The 20,622-nt window shown below is 43.7% G+C and overlaps 1 protein-coding gene across 11 annotated transcripts in view; it reads right to left on the bottom strand.

Annotated features, from left to right (window-relative positions):
• The window catches only part of MGAT4D (MGAT4 family member D), a 112,657-nt gene that overhangs the window by 53,974 nt on the left and 38,061 nt on the right, over positions 1–20,622 (bottom strand). For 10 of the 11 annotated variants that reach the window (XR_005225132.2, XM_043545719.1, XM_027825257.3 and 7 more), the window contains 2 exons: positions 8,281–8,421; positions 1,176–1,309 (listed from right to left, as the gene is read on the bottom strand). Coding sequence is in view for 10 of the 11 variants with exons in the window: in XM_043545719.1 (XP_043401654.1) it covers positions 1,176–1,309; positions 8,281–8,421 (275 nt within the window). In the remaining variant the exon portion in view is untranslated. Of the gene's footprint in view, positions 1–1,175; positions 1,310–8,280; positions 8,422–15,569; positions 15,779–20,622 lie in introns of all 11 variants that reach the window. The other variant, XM_037897253.2, reaches the window with a different exon arrangement.

A 20,622-nucleotide genomic window follows, 5' to 3' on the forward strand; every position in this document is an offset into this window, starting at 1 on the left:
CTTTATGCCACTGTAACCTAGACCCCTTGCAGGGCAAGGCCCTCTGCCAGGACTTATCCCACTGTAAAACAGTCTAAATTTACTGGCTTATTTTCTAGTCTAGCTAAATTTACAATTTAATTTTAAAAATTAAACTATCATAGTGATCTGGACCAGAAAGAGACATCAGGATCCTATTTAAGCTGATGAGGTGAAGTGTGATCTAGGTATTATTTATAGTTTGAACAGTTATAAATGTGGTTAACTAAATTAGTACACTTTATTTTACATTTAATAAATAAGTGGAAACTAGCCGTTAAAGAATGCATAAAGACAGCTAGATTGTGAGAACGGATGTGGGTCCCCAACCACCATCATCTGTCTGCAAAGAGTTGCTGAATAATGCACTTTTATTAGGTGTATTTCATAGCTATAGTTCTTTCACCATAAGAACAAGAGATTCAGGGAGAGGAAAATTCCCAGTTACCTGAAACAACCTAATTTATGCACATCATTTTCAAACAAGAGCTATTATGTTTTGTAGATTTTATAACCACATTATTTACTTTTCTCTGAAAAACTGTCACTTCACATGCAATCTGCTAGAGCGTCAGAGCATCTTGTAAAATACTCATAATCCTAAATAGCTGACAAATACCTCTATTTCCTTCAAATTAAGGTAATAAGCTCATCTTTTGTCAGGTTCTATGGACTTCTGTGGATGACAGTTTTCAACTCCTTTCATTCTAAGACAAAAATGAATCCACATGATTTTATTTAAAGGAGATGTGACTGCAAGCAGAGCAAGAGTGCCTGTGAATATAATGTGACAGTTGTTACCTGTATAATCTTTTTTTCACAGTTCTTTTCCAGACAAGACCAAGGCACTGACCACTACACAAGTCCTAATAGGCACAAAGTTTGGGAATTTTATGACTGCCAACATCATTACAAAGGAATACAGTATGTCAGCTTCTAGCATTTAGTTAAATAGGATTCCATGCAAATTCTTGACCATGTTATTGGTCCTTTATTGAAAAGTAGGGATATTTTCCCATATTTCAACTGCATGGAGAAATCCTTCCAAAAGCAATGATGATCAGTAAATGAAAGTGCTTCATACACTACTGTACTCACACATAGATTCCTATATTGTCTCTTTATTAACATAAATACACCTGTTCATACTAACTTACCTCTGCTACAAAGATAACCACTACACAATCATTCTTCTGCTCTGCAGACATCTCATAGAAGAGAGAGTTCAACGTGCCCAGCAGATAACTTTGTTTTCCCCTTTTCACAGTAGGAATACCCATCACCAGGGAGACTGCAAACAGAAATTAAAATAATTTCATATCAAGTCAAATAGAGGCTATTTAGTGAGTTTTTGCAATTTTATATGATGAAAATAACACACAGAAAAGGGACCATCATAAATAGGAACTTCAATAGACTGATCAACAAGTTAATGTTTCTGCAGAGTTTTGACAGGGTATGAACTGCCATTTGGCATGGGATATACTGTGTGTCATGACCATAAATTAGGTTGGAGACATTTTCATTTGTACGTTATCGGCACTGGCTCTACATTACATAGCTGTTAAGCAGTTTTGAGGACTCTGACCATGTTTACACGGGGATCTTACATTGATCTACTTTGTGCACTCTGAGTGCAACAATTAAATATATCCAACCAAAGTGTGTATACACCATTTTGTTTTGTTGGCTTAAGGTACTTTCCTTTATAATCATTGCATCCACACAGCTCCAAGTTTGTTTGAATGAATTGCTCAGCACTCTGATCTGTGATTTTTCTTTTGGTGCATTCTGGGATGACTACAAGAAAGTACAGAAATTTCTGTAATTGGGGGGCTCAAACTAACAAATCCCCATGATTCCTCTCCTGACACCCTTTAGATTTGACAGAGCCATTTTAGAACTGCTGTCAAACAGAACGGAAGACAAACTGCTGAACACTGCAATCATAAGTCATTACAACAGAGGTGTGCAAACTATGGCCTGCGGGACCGTTCTGCCCAGCCCCTGAGCTCCTGGCCCTAGAGGCTCGCCCCGGCCTCTCCCTTGCTGTCCCCTCTCCCTCACAGTCTCAGCTCACTGCACCGCTGGCGCAATGTTCTGGGCAGCAGGGCTGTGAGCTCCTGGGGCAGCGCAGCTGCAGAGCCCAGCCTGAGCCGGTGCTCTGAGCTGCATGGCTGGCTCCAGCTGGGCAGCGCGGCTGCCTGTCCTGCCAACTACCGATGCTCCAGGCAGTGTGGTAAGGGGGCAGGGAGCGGGGTTGGATAGAGGGCAGTGGAGTTTGGGGGGTGGTCAGGGACTGGGGGGATGGATAAGGGTTGGGGTGGTAAGAGGGTGGGAAACAGGGGGGTTGAATGAGGGAGAGGTGCAGGGGGCGGTCAGGAAGGAGAGGGGGGGTTGGATGTGGTGGCGGGGGGCTTCAGGGGTGGGGGTTCCGGGGCAGTCAGGGGACAGGGAGAACGGGTGGTTGGATGGGGCAGGAGTCCTGGGGGGGGGCAATCAGGAAGAAGAGGGTGGGTTGGATGGGGGCTGTAGGGGCCAGTTAGAGGCGGTCAGGGGACAGAGAGCAGGGAGGGTGGATGGGGCAGGAGTCCTGGGGAGATCGTCCGGGAATAGCGGGGGTTGGATGGGGCAGGAGTCCTGGGGCGGGGGGTGTCAGGGGGCAAGAAGCAGGGGGGTCAGATAGGGGGTGGGGGCCGGGCCACTCCTGGCTGTTTGGGGAGGCACAGCCTCCCATAACCGCCCTCCATACAATTTCTGAAACCCGATGCAGCCCTCAGGCCAAAAACTTTGCCGGTCCCTGCATTACAACAATGTAACAAACAGGATCAGGCACGTGCATTTGGAGTCAGGGGGGTGGATGCATTTGGCTCTGCAGTTTCATAGGGCTGTTGATGCTTGTGACAGCGTTCCAGGGGTGCAGCTTGGACTGTGGAACTACTGAGCACTCTGTCCCACCAACCTGGGCTCCCTCTCACACTGTGATGCTGTTGGCAAGCTACAAACCTCTGGCAGGTACTGCATATACACAGACATCCATAGGCAGGGACACACCCAACTGCGTTACATGAATGCGTCTCCCAGCCACTCATGAACCAAGAAGAGAGAGGCTTCAGCCAATTCCCCCCAGCTCCCGAGCCTTGCACCCCAGAACTGTATGGTCTTGCCCTGTTAGAAGCCTGACCAGTGTAAGTTCATTACCCAGTCCACCCCTCCCTCAGTGTGGAGAGGACACACACTAGCCTTTGTAAACTGAGCTGAGATTTCCCAAGCACTTCAACCAAAATACACTGTTTTAGGTAAAACATAAAGCAGATTTATTAACTACAGAAAGATCGATTTTAAGTGATTAAGAGCTTGTCTACACTACCGCTTAAATCAGGAGTGGCCAACCTGAGCCGGAGAAGGAGCCAGAATTCACCAATGTACATTGCCAAAGAGCCACAGTAATACTTCAGCATATGAGTGACAGTCAGCCATGAGGGAGGTGTGAGGATGCAGTTGGTATAGCAGTCTGTAATACTGCTGTCCCCACAACTGCTTGTGCAAGAAGAGGCCTGGACTAATGTGTAATGTTTCATGAAACTATGGCTAGAGCTGCAGATAGCCACCCTACAGATGTCCAGTATAGGTATCTCTCAAAGAGATGCTGTAGAAGTTGCTTGTGCTTTAGCAGAATGGGTTCTCCCCTCATCCACAGGAGAAATATGCACCAGTTGATAAAGAATGATGCAGACAGAGGTCCACTTAGAGTGTTTCTGAGCAGATAACGCTTGTCCTTTAGATCACTCTACTAAAGCAACAAATAATCTAGGCATTTTCCTCATTGGTTTTGTCGTCTGCAGAAAGAATGCCAAAGACCCTCAAATGTAAAGAGAGAAGTCTTTTCTCCTCATTGGAAGCATGAGGTTCTGGAAAGAATACTGGTAAGTGAATAGATTGATTCATAAGAAACTCAGGAATTAATTTAGGGATGAATTTTGGATGGAGGCAAAGGGAAACCTTCTCCTTATGAAATGTGGTATGTGGCAGATCTGCCATAAGCACTCCCAGTTCACTCATTCTTCTGGCTGATGTGATGGCAATTAAGAAAGTGACTTTTCATGGAGGTGTAGGACATGGAGCAAGTGGCTAGTGGTTCAAAGGGAGGTCTGGTAAGTATTGAAAGAACAAGATTAAGTTCCCATTGTGGTGTTGGTTTCACCATCAAATGGAAAGTTCTAATGAGGCCCTTCAGGAATCTGGTTGTTGTTGGATGAGTAAAAACAGCATAGTCCTCAACTGAAGAATCGAAGTTGCTGACTGCTGCAAGGTGGACCCACAGTGAGCTAATGGAAAGACCCAACATCTTGACAGTGAGTAGGTAATCTAAAATAATAAGAGTTCCCACAGATTGTGGGGATAATTGGTTCTGTTGTGACCTTGTGGAGAAATGTCTCCATTTTGCCAGAAAGCATTTTCTGGTGGAAGCCCTTCTGATTTGATTGAGAACTGATTGATGTTCAGGCCTTTAAAAATGAATGCTCTAAATCTGATGCCATTTTAGATTTGGTTTTGGTGAGTAGTGAGGACCTCATAGAAGAAATGGTTGAAGGGGACAACCTTGGTTCAAGCGATCATGAGCTAATTCAGTTCAAACTAAATGGAAGGATAAACAAAAATAGATCTGTGACTAGGGTTTTTGATTTCAAAAGAGCTAACTTTAAAAAATTAAGGAAATTAGTTAGGGAACTGGATTGGACTGAAGAACGTGTGGATTTAAAGGTGAGGAAGCCTGGAATTACTTCAAGTCAAAGTTGCAGAAACTATCAGAAGCCTGCATCCCAAGAAATGGGAAAAATTCATAGGCAGGAGTTGTAGACCATGCTGGATGAACAAGCATCTCAGAGAGGTGATTAAGAAAAAGGAGAGTGGAAGATGGGAGGGATTAGCAAGGAAAGCGATCTGACTGAGGTCAGAACATGTAGAGATAAAGTGAGAAAGGCCAAAAGCCATGTAGAGTTGGACCTTGCAAAGGGAATTAAAACCAATAGTAAAAGGTTCTATAGCCATATAAATAAGAAGAAAACAAAGAAAGAAGAAGTGGGACTGCTAAACACTGAAGATGGAGTGGAGGTTAAGGATAATCTAAGCATGGCCCCAATATCTAAACAAATACTTTGCCTCAGTCTTTAATGAGGCTAATGAGGGGCTTAGGGACAATGGTAAGATGACAAATGGGAATGAGGATATGGAGGTAGATATTACCACATCCGAGGTAGAAGCCAAAAAGTTGAACAGCTTACTGGGACTAAATCGGGGGGCCCAGATAATCTTCATCCAAGAATATTCAAGGAACTGGCACATGAAATTGCAAGCCCACTAGCAAAAATTTTTAATGAATCTGTAAACTCAGGGGTTGTACCGTATGACTGGAGAATTGCTAACATAGTTTTTTCCTATTTTTAAGAAAGGAAAAAAATGTGATCCGGGTAACTACAGGCCTGTTAGTTTGACATCTGTAGTATGCAAGGTCTTGGAAAAAATTTTGAAGGAGAAAGTAGTTAAGGACATTGAGGTCAATGGTAATTGGGACAAAATACAACATAGTTTTACAAAAGGTAGATCGTGTCAAACCAACCTGATCTCCCTCTCTGAGAAGGTAACAGATTTTTTAGACAAAGGAAACGCAGTGGATCTAATTTACCTCAATTTCATTAAGGAATTTGATACAGGTCCACCTGGGGAATTATTAGCTAAATTGGAAAAGATGGGGATCAATATGAAAATTGAAAGGTGGATAAGGAACTGGTTAAAGGGGAGACTGCAACGGGTCACACTGAAAGGTGAACTGTCAGGCTGAAAGGCGGTAACTAGTGGAGTTCCTCAGGGATTGGTTTTGGAACCAGTCTTATTTAATCTTTTTATTACTGACCTGGGCACAAAAAGCGGGAATGTGCTAATAAAACTTGCGGATGACAAAGCTGGGAGGTATTGCCAATACAGAGAAGGACTGGGATATCATACAGGAAGATCTGGATGACCTTGTAAACTGGAGTAATAGTAATAGGATGAAATTTAATAGTGAAAAGTGCAAGGTCATGCATTTAGGGATTAATAACAAGAATTTTTGTTATAAACTGGGGACACATCACTTGGAAGTAACAGAGGAGGAGGAGGACCTCGGAGTATTGGTTGATCACAGGATGACTATTTGCTGCCAATGTGATATGACCATGAAAAAAGCTAATGAGGTCTTGGGATGCATTAGGCGAGGTATTGCCAGTAGAGATAAGGAGGTGTTAGTACCGTTATACAAGGTCCTGGTGAGACTTCATCTGGACTATTGTGTGGTTCTGGTCTCCCATGTTTAAGAAAGATGAATTCAAACTGGAACAGGTACAGAGAAGGGCTACTAGGATGATCCGAGGAATGGAAAACCTGTCTTATGAAAGGAAACTCAAAGAGCTTGGCTTGTTTAGCCTAACAAAAGAAGGCTGAGAGGAGATATGATTGCTCTCTATAAATATATCAGAGGGATAAATACCATAGAGGGAGAAGAATTATTTAAGCTCAGTACCAGTGTGGACACAAGAACAAATGGATATAAACTGGCCATCAGGAATTAGACGAAGGTTTCTAACCATCAGAGGAGTGAAGTTCTGGAACAGTGGGGGCAAAAGACATATCTGGCTTCAAGACTAAGCTTGATAAATTTATGGAAGGGATGATATGATGGGATAGCCTAATTTTGGCAATTAATTGATCTTCAACTATTAGAGGTAGATATGCCCAATGGCCTGTGATGGGATGTTAGATGGGGTGGGATCTGAGTTACTCCAGAGAATTCTTTCCTGGGTGTCTGACTGGTGAGTCTTGCCCACATGCTCAGGGTTTAGCTGATCGCCATATTTCGGGTTGGGAAGGAATTTTCCTCCAGGGCAGATTGGCAGAGGTGGGTTGAGATCTCCTGAAGGTCTGAAAACCAAAAGTGTCTGGGCCAGTTCTGCACAATAAGAGTGACCCAAGCTTTGTCATGGCAAATCTTTCTTAGAACTTCTGGTATCAGTGGGATGGGAGGAAAGGCATACCTGAGGTGGTCTGTCCAAGGTAGCAGAAGGACCTCACCCTTGGAGTCCTGGCCCAGAGCTGGTGTGGATCTGACTTTTTTCTCTGTTTTTAATAGATCTTGTGTTTGTTTGAATTAAACCATTTGCATAATAGATTGTAAAGAGGTAAGATCACTGAGGTACATCTGGAAGGGAAGACAACCTCCTGACATCTGGTGAAGGAGAAAACAGTACTATTCCTAGACCACTCAGCCAAGGCAACCTCCTATGTGTGCCACCCAGATACCACAGTCAGGAGGGATATGGGAAAAGTTGATGGAGGAGTGGCAGGAAATGGGAAGCAAAAGTTACACTTTTAGTTCAAAGTTTTAAGAAAAGCAAGCTGTTGTCCTGCTTCCTCTAAGAAGGGTACTACAGAATAATGAGTCCCATAGGATTTTTATTGTATAAGCATTAATATTCTAAGAGAATAACCTTTCTAGGCTAGTAATAAAAATGTATGTTTGTTCTTCTCACAAAAAATTTTCAATTTAAAAGTTTATATAGTTACTGATGTAAATTAAGCCTTCATTACTTTTATCACCATACCCACTCTGGACAATGTGATCATGCAGCTTCAAATAATACATAACTAAAAATAATCTCTGCTGACAAACTGTAGATGTCAGGTATGAACTAAAATTACTGAAATTCCCTAAGAAAAGATAATGAACTATTTTCTTCATAAAAAGAAAAGGAGTACTTGTGGCACCTTAGAGACTAACCAGTTTATTTGAGCATGAGCTTTCGTGAGCTACAGCTCACTTCATGCTATGCATCCGATGAAGTGAGCTGTAGCTCACGAAAGCTCATGCTCAAATAAACTGGTTAGTCTCTAAGGTGCCACAAGTACTCCTTTTCTTTTTACGAATACAGACTAACACGGCTGTTACTCTGAAACCTGTCAATATTTTCTTCATGTTTCGTTTTATGGGTTTTTTTGCAGAGGGAGACGGGGGGGACAATGACTGTACGGTTAGTTGCTAGGCTGTTAGAATTTGTTTTCAGAAAAAACATGTACTGAACTACTGTAAAGAATTAAGTGGTATTTTCAAACAGGTATAATAAAGATAAAAATTTATATATTAACCGGCCAAATTTTGAAACTACAAACCTTGTACGTCTCTTCAAGTGAAAATAAAAATGCCACCAAATATTAAACTTTAGCTCTTACCTCCAGTTCTCCCTTGTCCAATGACAACATTTGGATAAAGGCTGTTTTCATGCTCCCGGAGGTGAGGTAGGTAGTAGTGTATGTTTGTAAGACGCAAAGGGAGTTTGCTGGTGAGATTTAACACTTTCCACTTCATGGCATCTTAAAAAACAAAAACAGAAGAGGATTGAGCTCATTACTCTGACAAATATTTTCCCTCAAATAAAAGTTTAGCATATTACAAATACAAACTTATTAAATCAGAGCCATTTTATCAGAGATTACTGTAGGTCAAATCAATTCTTTTTCATGGTGGTGAATAATTAGCTTTCTTGTTGATTGCAGAAGTTAAATAGCAGATCCTTCAATCAAAAACAATTTTCCCAAAGTCTCTGATGGACTGCAGGAACAGGCCCCAAATGAGTTTCTTATTGTGAAGTGTTTGTGTCAAGGTTCCTTCCCCACTCTGAACTCTAGGGTACAGATGTGGGGACCTGCATGAAAGACCCCCTAAGCTTATTCTTACCAGCTTAGATTAAACACTGCCACCACCAAAGTGTTACACAAAGAACAGGGAAATGCCCACTTGGAAACGTCTCCCCACCAAAATATCCCCCCCAAGCGCTACACCCCCTTTCCTGGGGAAGGCTTGATAAAAATACTCACCAATTGGTACAGGTGAACCCAGACCCAAACCCTTGGATCTTAAGAACAATGAAAAAAAAATCAGGTTCTTAAAAGAGAATTTTAATTAAAGTAAAAGAATCACCTCTGTAAAATCAGGATGGTAAATACCTTACAGGGTAATTAGATTCAAAACATACAGAATCCCTCTAGGCAAAACCTTAAGTTACAAAAAGACACAAAAATAGGAATATACATCCCATTCAGCACAACTTATTTTATCAGCCATTTAAACAAAACAGAATCTAACGCATATCTAACTAGATTGCTTATTAACCCTTTAAAGGAGTTCTGACCTGCATTCCTGCTCTGGTCCCAGCAAAAGCAACAGACAGAGAGAACCCTTTGTCCCCCATCCTCCCGCAGCTTTGAAAGTATCTTGTCTCCCCATTGGTTGTTTTGGTCAGGTGCCAGCGAGGTTATCTTAGCTTCTTAACCCTTTACAGGTGAAAGGGTTTTTCCTCTGGCCAGGAAGGATTTAAAGGTGTTTACCCTTCCCTTTATAATTTATGACAGTTTGTATTACAGTTGGTCAGAAACATTTCCTCAGAACAGTTTGCTGTCAGAAAATGCCATTTAAACAAAACCAAAATTTTTCATAAAATTATACTGATTTTGAAAAAAAAATTAGAAAAAATTGCAAGAATTGTTTTGAAATTGTCAAAGTGTCCTGGTTTGATATTTTTGGAACAAAAAGTTTTGATTTCTCATTTTGAAATTTAATTTTATATAAAAAATTAGGTGTCAAAATTGAAACTCTTCATATGTATCAAAATGTTTTGTTTCAGCTGACCCTAAACATATTTTTAAAATCTTTTCTTTTTGCAGGATCGAAAATTAATTTTCTGACCAGCTCTAATTTGTATTACAGTAGCACCCAGAAGTCCCAATCAGATTGGGACCCTATTGTATTAGGATTCCTACAAAAAACATAGTAAGAGAGAGTCCCTGACCCAGAGATTTTACTATTAAATGCCCCAGTCCTGCAACTGCTTGCACATAGGCAGACTCCTGCATCCATACACAGGTCCACTGATTTCAGTGGGGCTCTGTAGGTGCTCTGCTTATGCACAAGCAGTTGCAGGATTAAGCCTCATTTGAGAGAAGAGCCAACAAGTCAGTGTAACAAACAATTAGAGAGGATAATTTTTGTCAGTTGTAAATAAACAAGAAATATCATTAATATCAGTAATTCCTAATCCTTAACTTCCAGTGTTTCCCAGTAGGCAAATGGTGAACATTCTCTCTTAGAATGCAATACATGGAGTTTTTAACTGAGCACATGAAGGGCCTGAATCAGATGTCCTTATACAGTTAGAACTCCCATTGTTTACAAGGACAATGGGACCATGACCTTTAAACAGATATTGAGCAAACAAAAGCTGCAGTAGCAAAGAGTAATATGTAGCACTTTATTCTTGAATCTTCAGAATTTTAAAAGGGAGGCGACATTTAATTAAAATACATACCAATGTTGAAATAATCCAAATGTGAATTTATAAAAATAATCCAAATTTACCAAATACAATCAATTAAAGTTGAAAATTGTCACTTGCTAACTTTAGCTGTCTAGATATAAATATATTACATTTCTATGGGCTCCAGTTTTGTGCATCATAGAATATCATGGTTCGAAGGAACCTCAGGAGGTCATCTAGTCCAACCCTGTCATAAAAATAAAGGGAAGGGTAATCACCTTTAAAATCCCTCCTGGCCAGAGGAAAAATCCTCTCACCTGTAAAGGTTTAAGAAGCTAAAGGTAACCTCGCTGGCACCTGACCAAGATGACCAATGAGGAGACAAGATACTTTCAAAAGCTGGGAGGAGGGAGAAAAACAAAGGGTCTGTGTCTGTCTGTATGCTGCTTTTGCCGGGGACAGAACAGGAATGGAGTCTTAGAACTTTTAGTAAGTAATCTAGCTAGGTATGCGTTAGATTATGATTTCTTTAAATGGCTGAGAAAAGAACTGTGCTGAATAGAATGACTATTCCTGTCTGTGTGTCTTTTTTGTAACTTAAGGTTTTGCCTAGAGGGATTCTCTATGTTTTGAATCTAATTACCCTGTAAGGTATCTACCATCCTGATTTTATAGAGGTGATTCCTTTACTTTTATTAAAAGTCTTCTTGTAAGAAAACTGAATGCTTTTTCACTGTTCTAAGATCCAAGGGTTTGGGTCTGTGGTCACCTATGCAATTTGGTGAGGATTTTTACCAAACCTTCCCCAGGAAGTGGGGTGTAAGGGTTGGGAGGATTTTGGGGGGAAAGACGTGTCCAAACTATGTTTCCCAGTAAACCCAGATAAAGTTTGGTGGTGGCAGTGGAAATCCAAGGGCAAAGGGTAAAATTAATTTGTACCTTGGGGAAGTTTTAACCTAAGCTGGTAAAAGTAAGCTTAGGAGGTTTTCATGCAGGTCCCCACGTCTGTACCCTAGAGTTCAGAGTGGGGAAGGAACCTTGACAAACCCCCTGCTCAAAGCAGGACCAATCCCCAACTAAATCATCCCAGCCAGGGCTTTGTCAAGCCTGACCTTAAAAATATCTAAGGAAGGAGATTCCACCACCTCTCTAGGTAACGCATTCCAGTGTTTCACCACCCTCCTAGTGAAAAAGTTTTTCCTAATATCCAACCTAAACCTCCCCCACTGCAACTTGAGACCATTACTCCTTGTTCTGTCAGCAGCTACCACTGAGAACAGTCTAGATCCATCCTCTTTGAAACATTACTCAGAATAAATGCTAGGAAATTGCTAAAATATAGGATTAGAGAAGCTACTAAAAACCTATATAGCCTGTTCCTAAAATCATTCAGAAGTCAATTAAAAGCTGGTGAAACAAAAATATTTTCCACTTAATTAATACAAGACACCCAATGTGCAAAGATGATGGGTACCATTAGGTAAACTAATAAATATTTGAAAGGACTAAATGAAAGACCTTACTCTTTATTTTGTTTTAAGAAAGGAACCTGAGCAGCAAAAGATCTCTTTCACTCAGATGTGTACCTGCTAAGCAGCTAGCAAGAAATCATTTCAAAACTTAACTTTACCAGTTGCCTTAGGGCTTATTTCTGCTGTCCTGACCCAGGTGGGACTCCTATGTACATCATATGAGAACTCTGTCTGTGTCATTCCCTCCCTGTCGCTGGGACTACCCATGCTCATGTAGGTTGTCAAGGTTCCTCCCCCACTCTGAACTCTAGGGTACAGATGTGGGGACCTGCATGAAAACCTTCTAATCTTACTTTCACCAGCTTAGGTTAAAACTTCCCCAAGGTACAAATTAATTTTATCCTTTGACCCTGGATCTCCACTGCCACCACCAAACTCTAACTGGGTTTACTGGGAAACGTAGTTTGGACACGTCTTTCCCCCCCAAAATCCTCCCAACCCTTGCACCCCACTTCTTGGGGAAGGTTTGGTAAAAATCCTCACCAATTTGCATAGGTGACCACAGACCCAAACCCTTGGATCTGAGAACAATGAAAAAGCATTCAGTTTTCTTACAAGAAGACTTTTAATAGAAGTAAAGGAATCACCTCTGTAAAATCAGGATGGTAGATACCTTACAGGGTAATTAGATTCAAAACACAGAGAATCCCTCTAGGCAAAATCTTAAGTTACAAAAAAGACACACAGACAGGAATAGTCATTCTATTCAGCACAGTTCTTTTCTCAGCCATTTAAAGAAATCATAATCTAACACATACCTAGCTAGATTACTTACTAAAAGTTCTAAGACTCCATTCCTGTTCTGTCCCCGGCAAAAGCAGCATACAGACAGACACAGACCCTTTGTTTCTCTCCCTCCTCCCAGCTTTTGAAAGTATCTTGTCTCCTCATTGGTCATTTTGGTCAGGTGCCAGCGAGGTTACCTTTAGCTTCTTAACCCTTTACAGGTGAGAGGATTTTTCCTCTGGCCAGGAGGGATTTTAAAGGGGTTTACCCTTCCATTTATATTTATGACATAGGTATATATGAGAACAAGCACATATATAGGCCTGAAAGAGAGCAAAACTCCTCTGATTTGCCTGAGAAAAGACTGAGTACGCTTCAGGGGCGATATCCTCAGCTCTGCTTCTAGAGGTTTTGTACTTTTCAGTCTGTGCAAAGCACCCAGAAAACTGGAATTCTGCTGGTACTGAGTTATCTCTAAGTTGCACAAAGCAATCAGTGGCTACACACCCTCTCTGCATGCCCTCAAATGGTGTGGTGTAGTGCAGCAGTGGCTCTGCCTGTTTCCATCCTGGCCTTGAGCAGAACAGCCCAGCTGCCAACAGCTTTCAGGTTAAGGTGACCTAGCCCTCCAGCTAGGTCAGATAAAAGTACCATCCCTTCCAGAGTCCAAAATAAACACAACTCTTCCAAACCCTAAGGCGGGGGGTGGGTGGGGGAGGGAGAGCTCTAATAGGTAACCATTCCTGAGTTCCTGGCCCCAGCCAGCCTTCCCACCCACACAGAGCCGAACGTCTTCTCTCCCTCCCATCCAGCCAGCAACTTTTTTAGCTCATCTTTCAAAGTCCAACACCTGTTTCAGGTATCACAGTGCTGAGCTGATTGAGCCCCAAGGAGTCCTTTAATCCTTTTCTGACTTTTGCAGCGTTTACACACCCCATCACACCATCATAAAGCCAGAATAGCCATGTATATGTCATATTGGAGAAGTGATAGATGGAGCTAGAGTTTATTGTGCTTGGCAAATCCTTGCTGGTTTGTCATAAATTAGTCACCTCTCTCTCCCCTACCTCCTGGAGCTCCACAAAGTATGAGCTTGATGGACTGAGTGAGCCCCAAGCCTTGGTCCAAGATTCTTTAGGTTTTTTGACAGGAGCATAATTTTCCAAAACTTGTATTCTAATTTTTGAATATACCCTCCCTCTTGAAAGGTCTGGGTATTAACTTTTAACCCATTTAAAATTTTCCTCTAAAAAACCCAAACAAATTCATCACTTGTTTTGATAATCAAAGGGTTTCTGAGAAGGACATCTCCCTGCTACGAAGAAGCAGATTCAAAGTCAAACACATCAACAATGTGGCTTGATTAATCTTCAGAGGTTGTTTTACCTTTCTCTCTAGTGTTGACTTTCTAGGTAATTGAAGAAGAAATAATAATAAATAATAATAATAAATAATAAGAAAGAAAGGTAAGCTGTTAGAATGGGAAGGAAAGAATGGCACAGAGTCAAAAGGGAAGCAAAACTATGTGCCAGAAATAAAAATAGAAATGAGCAGACTCATGCCTAACTCCTCCTGTCATAATGCAATCATATAGGCACTTGATGCTTGTAGTTCTTGAAAAGCAGTTATTACATGGTATGAATCCCATTGCACTTCACAATGAGTTCCTTTCATTGCAGAATTTCATAAAATGGATACCTGAAACAAAAAATAATTGCTATATACTTGTGAAAGCACATTGGCCATATTAAGATATTATAGTGGCTTACATTTATGCATCACTTTTCATTCAAAAGAATTTCAAAATGCTTTTCAGCAATAGGTACACACAAATTCATACCCATAATTATCATGACTGATGTGCAAGTAAAATGTGCACTGGCCATTTGCCTCTGCAGTTAACCAGTGTTCACTCACAGTAATTACTACCACTGTGGGTATGTCTACACTACAAACTTAAGCCAACCTATATTAGGTCGACTTACAGCCACAGCAGTAATTACTGCGGTGGTGCATGTCCACTCTACCCTCCTTGGATTGACAGAGCGTGTCCTCACCAGAATCGCTTCCACCGACCTAAGAGGGTCAGCATAGGGAGCTGAGAGCTGGCAGCTCTCTGACGGGAGCCTGGCTGCTCCACTGGCTCCTGGCAGCTGCCCCCCCGCTCCCTCCCCCACGCCCCGGCTTTCTATTCCCTGCCAGGAGCCAGGGGAAGTCACCCACAGCTTCTCCCCTATCCGTTCCTTGCCAGGAGCTGGGGGAAGCTGCCTGGGGCTTCTCACCACCGGAGAGCAGGGGCCAGCTGCCCCCTGCTTCTTGGCTCCCTCTGCCTGCTCATTCCCTGCTGGGAGCCAGGCAGTCTTGTCAATTACATGGCTCACCTGGCAGGGAGTGGATGGGGGCCACTCAGGCTTCTCACCCCAGCTCCCAGTCCAGAGCAGGATCCAGCCACCGCTCTCCAGAGGAGCAGGGGCTTTCTTGTCAATTTCACAGCTCCTGCTGTGAAATTGACAAGACAGCTGATGTACCAGATGCAGTGTCTACAGAGACAGTGCATCACGCTAACTACACCAACATAAGCCTTACGCCTCTTGTGGAGGTGGAGTTATTATGTCGGTGTAATAGGGAACTTGCATTGGTGGGAGGAAGATTGTAGTGTAGACACTGACATAATTAGGTTGACATAAGCTGCTTTATGTCGACCTAACTGTGTAGTATAGACCAGCCCTGAAATGCAGTTCCCACGGAGGTGGGGAAGACAGAAGGCATTCTATGCCAGAGTTATACAGCAGTGAGTTCTATCCAACACAAACAATAATAGCCTTCCAAGCTGCATGAACCTTAAAAAGCCACATCTCCACAGCTGTTAGCTCCATAACAGACTGATTGATTGATTGCTGTCCAACATCAGAAGGCAACCATCCTAAAACAAAGAAAAATTATTACTAACCTTTCGTAACAGTTGTTCTTTGAGTCGTGTTGCACATGTCCATTCCACTCCAGGTGTGTGCGCGCCCCAAGCACAGTTGCTGGAATTTTTTCCCTCAGTGGTACCTGTCGGGGCAGCCCGAGCACTCTCTAGTGCTGTGTGCTCATAGTGCTGGTATAAAGTGCCCAGCCGACCCCATGCTTGCTCAGTTCCTTCTTTCCAGAAGACTCCTATGGAGAGGGGTAAGAGGGCGGGTCGTGGAACGGACATGTCAAAGGACAACAGTTTCAGAAAGTTAGTAACTGTTTTTTCTTCTTCTTCAAGTGATTGCATATGTGCATTCCACTCCAGGTGACTCCCTAGCAGTTGAATAGGTGGAGGGATTGGAGTTCATGGACACAAGACTGCAGGACAGCTCGATCAAATTTGGTATCATCTCTGGACTGCTGTGTGATGGTGTAATGGGAGGAGAGCGTATGCACAATGACCAAGTCATTGCTTTGCAAACGTCCTGGACAGAGATCTGCTCTCCAAATGCTGCTGACCGTGCTTGTGACCTTGTGGAATGAGCCATGGGATAGTTGGAAGGCGGTACCCCCGCTTGATTGTAACTAGCATGAGTGCAAGACTTAATCCAGGAAGAGACGAGATCAGGAGACCCTTCATCTTGTTTGCTACAAACAGCTGAGTGGACTTTCTGAATGGTTTACTCCATTCTATGTAGAAAGCTTGGACGTTAGGCGAGCCCTATAAGTGAAGGTGCTACTCCTCTCTATTTGCATGCGGCTTAGGGTAAAAGACCGGAAGGTAGATTGCCCAATTGTTATAAAATTGTGATACTACCTTTGGTAGGAAACTGGGGTGAGGTAAGGAAATGGTAACTGAACTTTGTCTTTAAAGAAGACTGCGTCTAGAGGCTCTGATGTGAGGGCCCTGAACTCCAAGGCCGAAGTGATGGCCACTAAGAAAACCACTTTCCAGGAGCGGTACAATAAGGAGCACGTTGCCAGTGGTTCAAATGGATATTCCATGAGCTTTAATAAGACCAAGTTCAGGTCCCAGGGAGGAACTGGCTCTCTTATTTGAGGATATAATATCTCTAGTCGCTTCAGAAATCAGATGGACATGTGATGTGAAAACATGGACTGGTTATCTACCCAGGGGTGGAAAGCCACTATTGCTGCAAGGTGAACGTTGATAGAGGAGATAGCTAAATCATGCTGCTTCAGGTGTAATAGATATTCAAGTCTTTCTTGTAAGGATGACTACATGGGCAAGATCCCACTTTGGAACATGCAGACCGAAAACTGCTTCCACTTGTAAAGGTAAGTAGCCCTGGTTGAGGGCTTCCTACTCCCAAGTAGAACCTGATGAACTTCCACTGAGCAAGCCTGCTCTTTGAGGTTTAACCATGGAGCTTCCAGGCCATTAGGTGACGGGAGCTTGGGTTCAGATGGAGCAGTCGACCATGGTCCTGAGAGATCAGGTCGAGGTGTAACGGAAGTGGGATTGGAGTCACCACTGAGAGGCCTAGCAAAGTGGCAGAACCAGTGTTGGCAGGGCCATGCTGGGGCTATCAAAATGATCTGGTTCCGGTCCCACTTGGTCTTTAGAAGTGCTCTGTGTACAAGCGGGACAGGAGGGAAAAGTGTAGTAAAGGTGTTCCATCAGAAAGGCATGTGTGATAGACCCTGGACTGTGGCCACACAGGGAGCAGAATTGGTGATGCTTTGTTGTACTGGGTTGCAAATAGGTTTATCTCGGGAGTCCCCCACTGCTGGAAAACATCCCGCACCACATCTGGGCGAAGGGACCATTCATGGTGACTGGAGAAAGTCCTGCTTAGGAGATCTGCCAGCTCGTTTTGGGCTCCTGGAAGGTAAGAGGCCTCTAGGTTGACTGAGTGGGCGATACAGAATTCCCATAGTTAAAGCACTTCCTGACGTAGGCTGGAAGAGCAAGCTCCTCTTTGCCTGTTGAGATGGAACATGGCAGCAACGTTGTCCATAAGAACAAACAAATCTCTGCCTGTAATATGTGGCAGGAAAGCCTAGCAGGCCAGGTGAATTGCTCTGAGTTCTTGGACACTGATGTGGAGAGAAAGCTCTTCTGGAGACCAAAGACCTTGAGTTCTGAGAGACCCCAGGCGAGCTCTCCACCCTAGTGCTGATGCATCTGAGATCAGGGTCACTGACGGTTGGGGCCATATAAAGGGAACCCCTGCACAAACATTGAGGAGGTCGATCCACCAATTGAGGGAGACAAGAACATGAGGGTACAAAATCCAGATGGTGGCAGTTTGGTGAGTACACGGAGGCCAGCAACGTGTGGAGGGGCTTGAGGCGCAGCCTTGAATGCTGCACCACATATGTGCATGAAGCCATGTGGCCTAAAAGCCTCAGACAAGTTCTGGACGTTGCGATGGATGTCCTTTGAAGTGTGCTATTAGGGACGTAGTTGTCTTAAAATAACCCTCTGGAAAGTAGGCTCTGGCTTGAGAGGAGTTGAACACCGCTCCGATAAACACTGTCCTCTGTACTGGAGTGAGGGTAGATTTCTACACATTTATCAGGAGGCCTAGGGCCTTGAAAATCAACTAGATGAGCCCAAAGCTGGATACTACATGAGCCCTAGACCATCCCTTGATTAGCCAGTCATCCAGATAAGGGTAGACCTGCTCTCTTTGGAAGGCTGCCACTATCACCATACATTTTGTAAACACCCTAGGAGCGGCAGACAGGCAGAACGGGAGTACAGGAACTCCTCACTTAACATTGTAGTTATGTTCCTGAAAAATGCGACTTTAAGCGAAACGATGTTAAGCAAATCCAATTTCCCCCATAAGACTTAATGTAAATGAGGAGGTTAGGTTCCAGGGAATTTTTTTTCACCAGACAAAAGACATATATATATATATGTATACACACACACACACACACACACACACAGAGTGTAAGTTTTAAACAAACAATTTAATACCGGTACACAGTGATGATGATTGTGAAGCTTGGTTGAGGTGGAGGAGTCAGTGGGTGGGATATTTCCCAGGGAATGCCTTACTGCTAAATGATGAACTAGCAATTGGCTGAGCCCTCAAGGGTTAACTCTCACACTCTACAAGGCAGCAGGAAAGGACAGAGGGAAGACAGAGACAGAGACACACCCTGTATGTGTTTGAGAGACGGAGATATGCATTTCCCCTTTAAGTATGAAGAGTGGGGTCAGCAGCAGGGCTGGCTCCAGGCACTAGCTTTCCAAGCAGGTGCTTGAGGTGGCATTGAGAACAGGGTGGCAGTTCCTCCGGCCGCGGCGGCAATCTGGCGGCAGCTTCTCTGTTCCTCCAGCAGCGGCAGCAAATCGGCGGCAGCTTCTTCCTTTTGCCATCTGCGGTGGCAGTTTTTTTTCACTGCTTGGGGCGGCAAAAACTGCAGAGCTGGCCCTGGTCAGAAGTACACTGCCTTGTTAATTAGATCAGCAAGCTGAGACCGGAGCGCAGCTCCCCCGGTCCGTGTGTCCCCTCTGCTCTATGGAAGATGGGGTAATCGGGGTGCAGGAGCAGGGGGGACATTAGCCCCCCCTCTTCCTCCCCTTCGCCCCCACAGCAAGCAGGAGTGTTGGGGAGCAGCTCCAAGTCAGAGGGCAGGAGCAGCACATGGCAGTGCGGGGAGGGACAGCTGAACTGCGGGCAATTGATAGCCTGCTGAGCAGCTGCCGCACAGGGAACTTAGGGGAGCAGGGAGCTGATGGGGGGCTGCCGGTTCCCCCTGGTTCCAACCACCCACCAGATAACTGCAACGGGCTGCTCTTTCTGCAAGCAGTGGACAAAGCAGGCAGCTGCCAAACGACATTGCATTGCACAACTTTAAACGAGCATGCTCCCTAATTGATCATCAACGTAACAACGTTAACCGGGACGACTTTAAGTGAGGAGTTCCTGTACCATGAAGTGGTAGTGTGCGTGGTTCACTATGAATCTGAGGTACCTTCTGTGAGCTTGGTATATCAATATATGAAAATAGGTGTCTCTTAAATCGAGGGAAGCGTACCAGTCCCAGGGATCCAGGGAGGGGATAATGGATGCCAAGGTGATCATGTGGAACTTTAATTTCTTGAGGTTGCTGTTGGGGTGGCGCCGGCCTAAAATGAGTCTGAGACCTCCCTTGGCTTTTGGGATTAGGAAATAATGGGAATAGAACCCTTTCCCTCTTAAATTCTGCAGAATTTCTTTCACGGCTCCCATCCAAAGGAGGGATTGAACCTCCTGAGCCAGAAGATCTTCATGAGAGAGGTCCCTGACGTGAGATGGGAGGAAGGATGGGACGAAGGTTTGGAAGTAAACTTGAGGGTGTATCTCACTTACACCATTTTCAACACAGAATGGTCCATGGTGATACGGGACTACGCATTGAGAAAATGGGAGAGGAGGTTGGTAAACAAAGGAGAAACAGGGTCTGGCATCATGGGAACTGGTAGGCATTCATGCATTCCACTCCACGTGCATGTGGGCCCCAAGCACAGTCACCAGAAATTTTTCCCTCAGTGGTACCCATGAGGGCTGCTCAAGCGCCCTCAGGTGCTGTGGACTCATAGCACCAGTATAAAGTACCCAGCTGACCCCGTGATCCCTCAGTTCCTTCTTACTGCCCATGATGGTCACTGGAATTGCTATTCTTGCTTTGGCAAGCTCTATGTGGTTTTTCCTTTTTGCATATCTGTACATAGTTGTAAATAGTTTAGTCGGTTTTTAGTGAAGACCCAAAAGCAAAGAATCCAAGAAACTGGATTTATTCGGTAGAATATTTTATTCTTCAGGATTGCAAACCAGCAGGTGCTGCTAAGCAGATATGATTTCAACATGTGGGATTCATGCAGAAGTCAAGGACTTGCTCCCTCAGGACTCCAGGCAAGAGTTCTCCTTGTTGGTGGACAAGGGAAAATCAGTAGTAAGGGCCTTGTTGCAAGCTGCTTTGGATGCAGCTGATTCGGCGGCCAGGTTCATGGCTTCAGCAGTAGCCATGCATAGGAGTTCATGGCTACAGTCTTTGTGTCTCCTGCAGGAGGTCGAGCAAACCCT

The sequence above is a fragment of the Chelonia mydas genome, chromosome 4, assembly GCF_015237465.2.
Source record: "Chelonia mydas isolate rCheMyd1 chromosome 4, rCheMyd1.pri.v2, whole genome shotgun sequence".
NCBI lineage: Eukaryota > Metazoa > Chordata > Testudines > Cheloniidae > Chelonia > Chelonia mydas.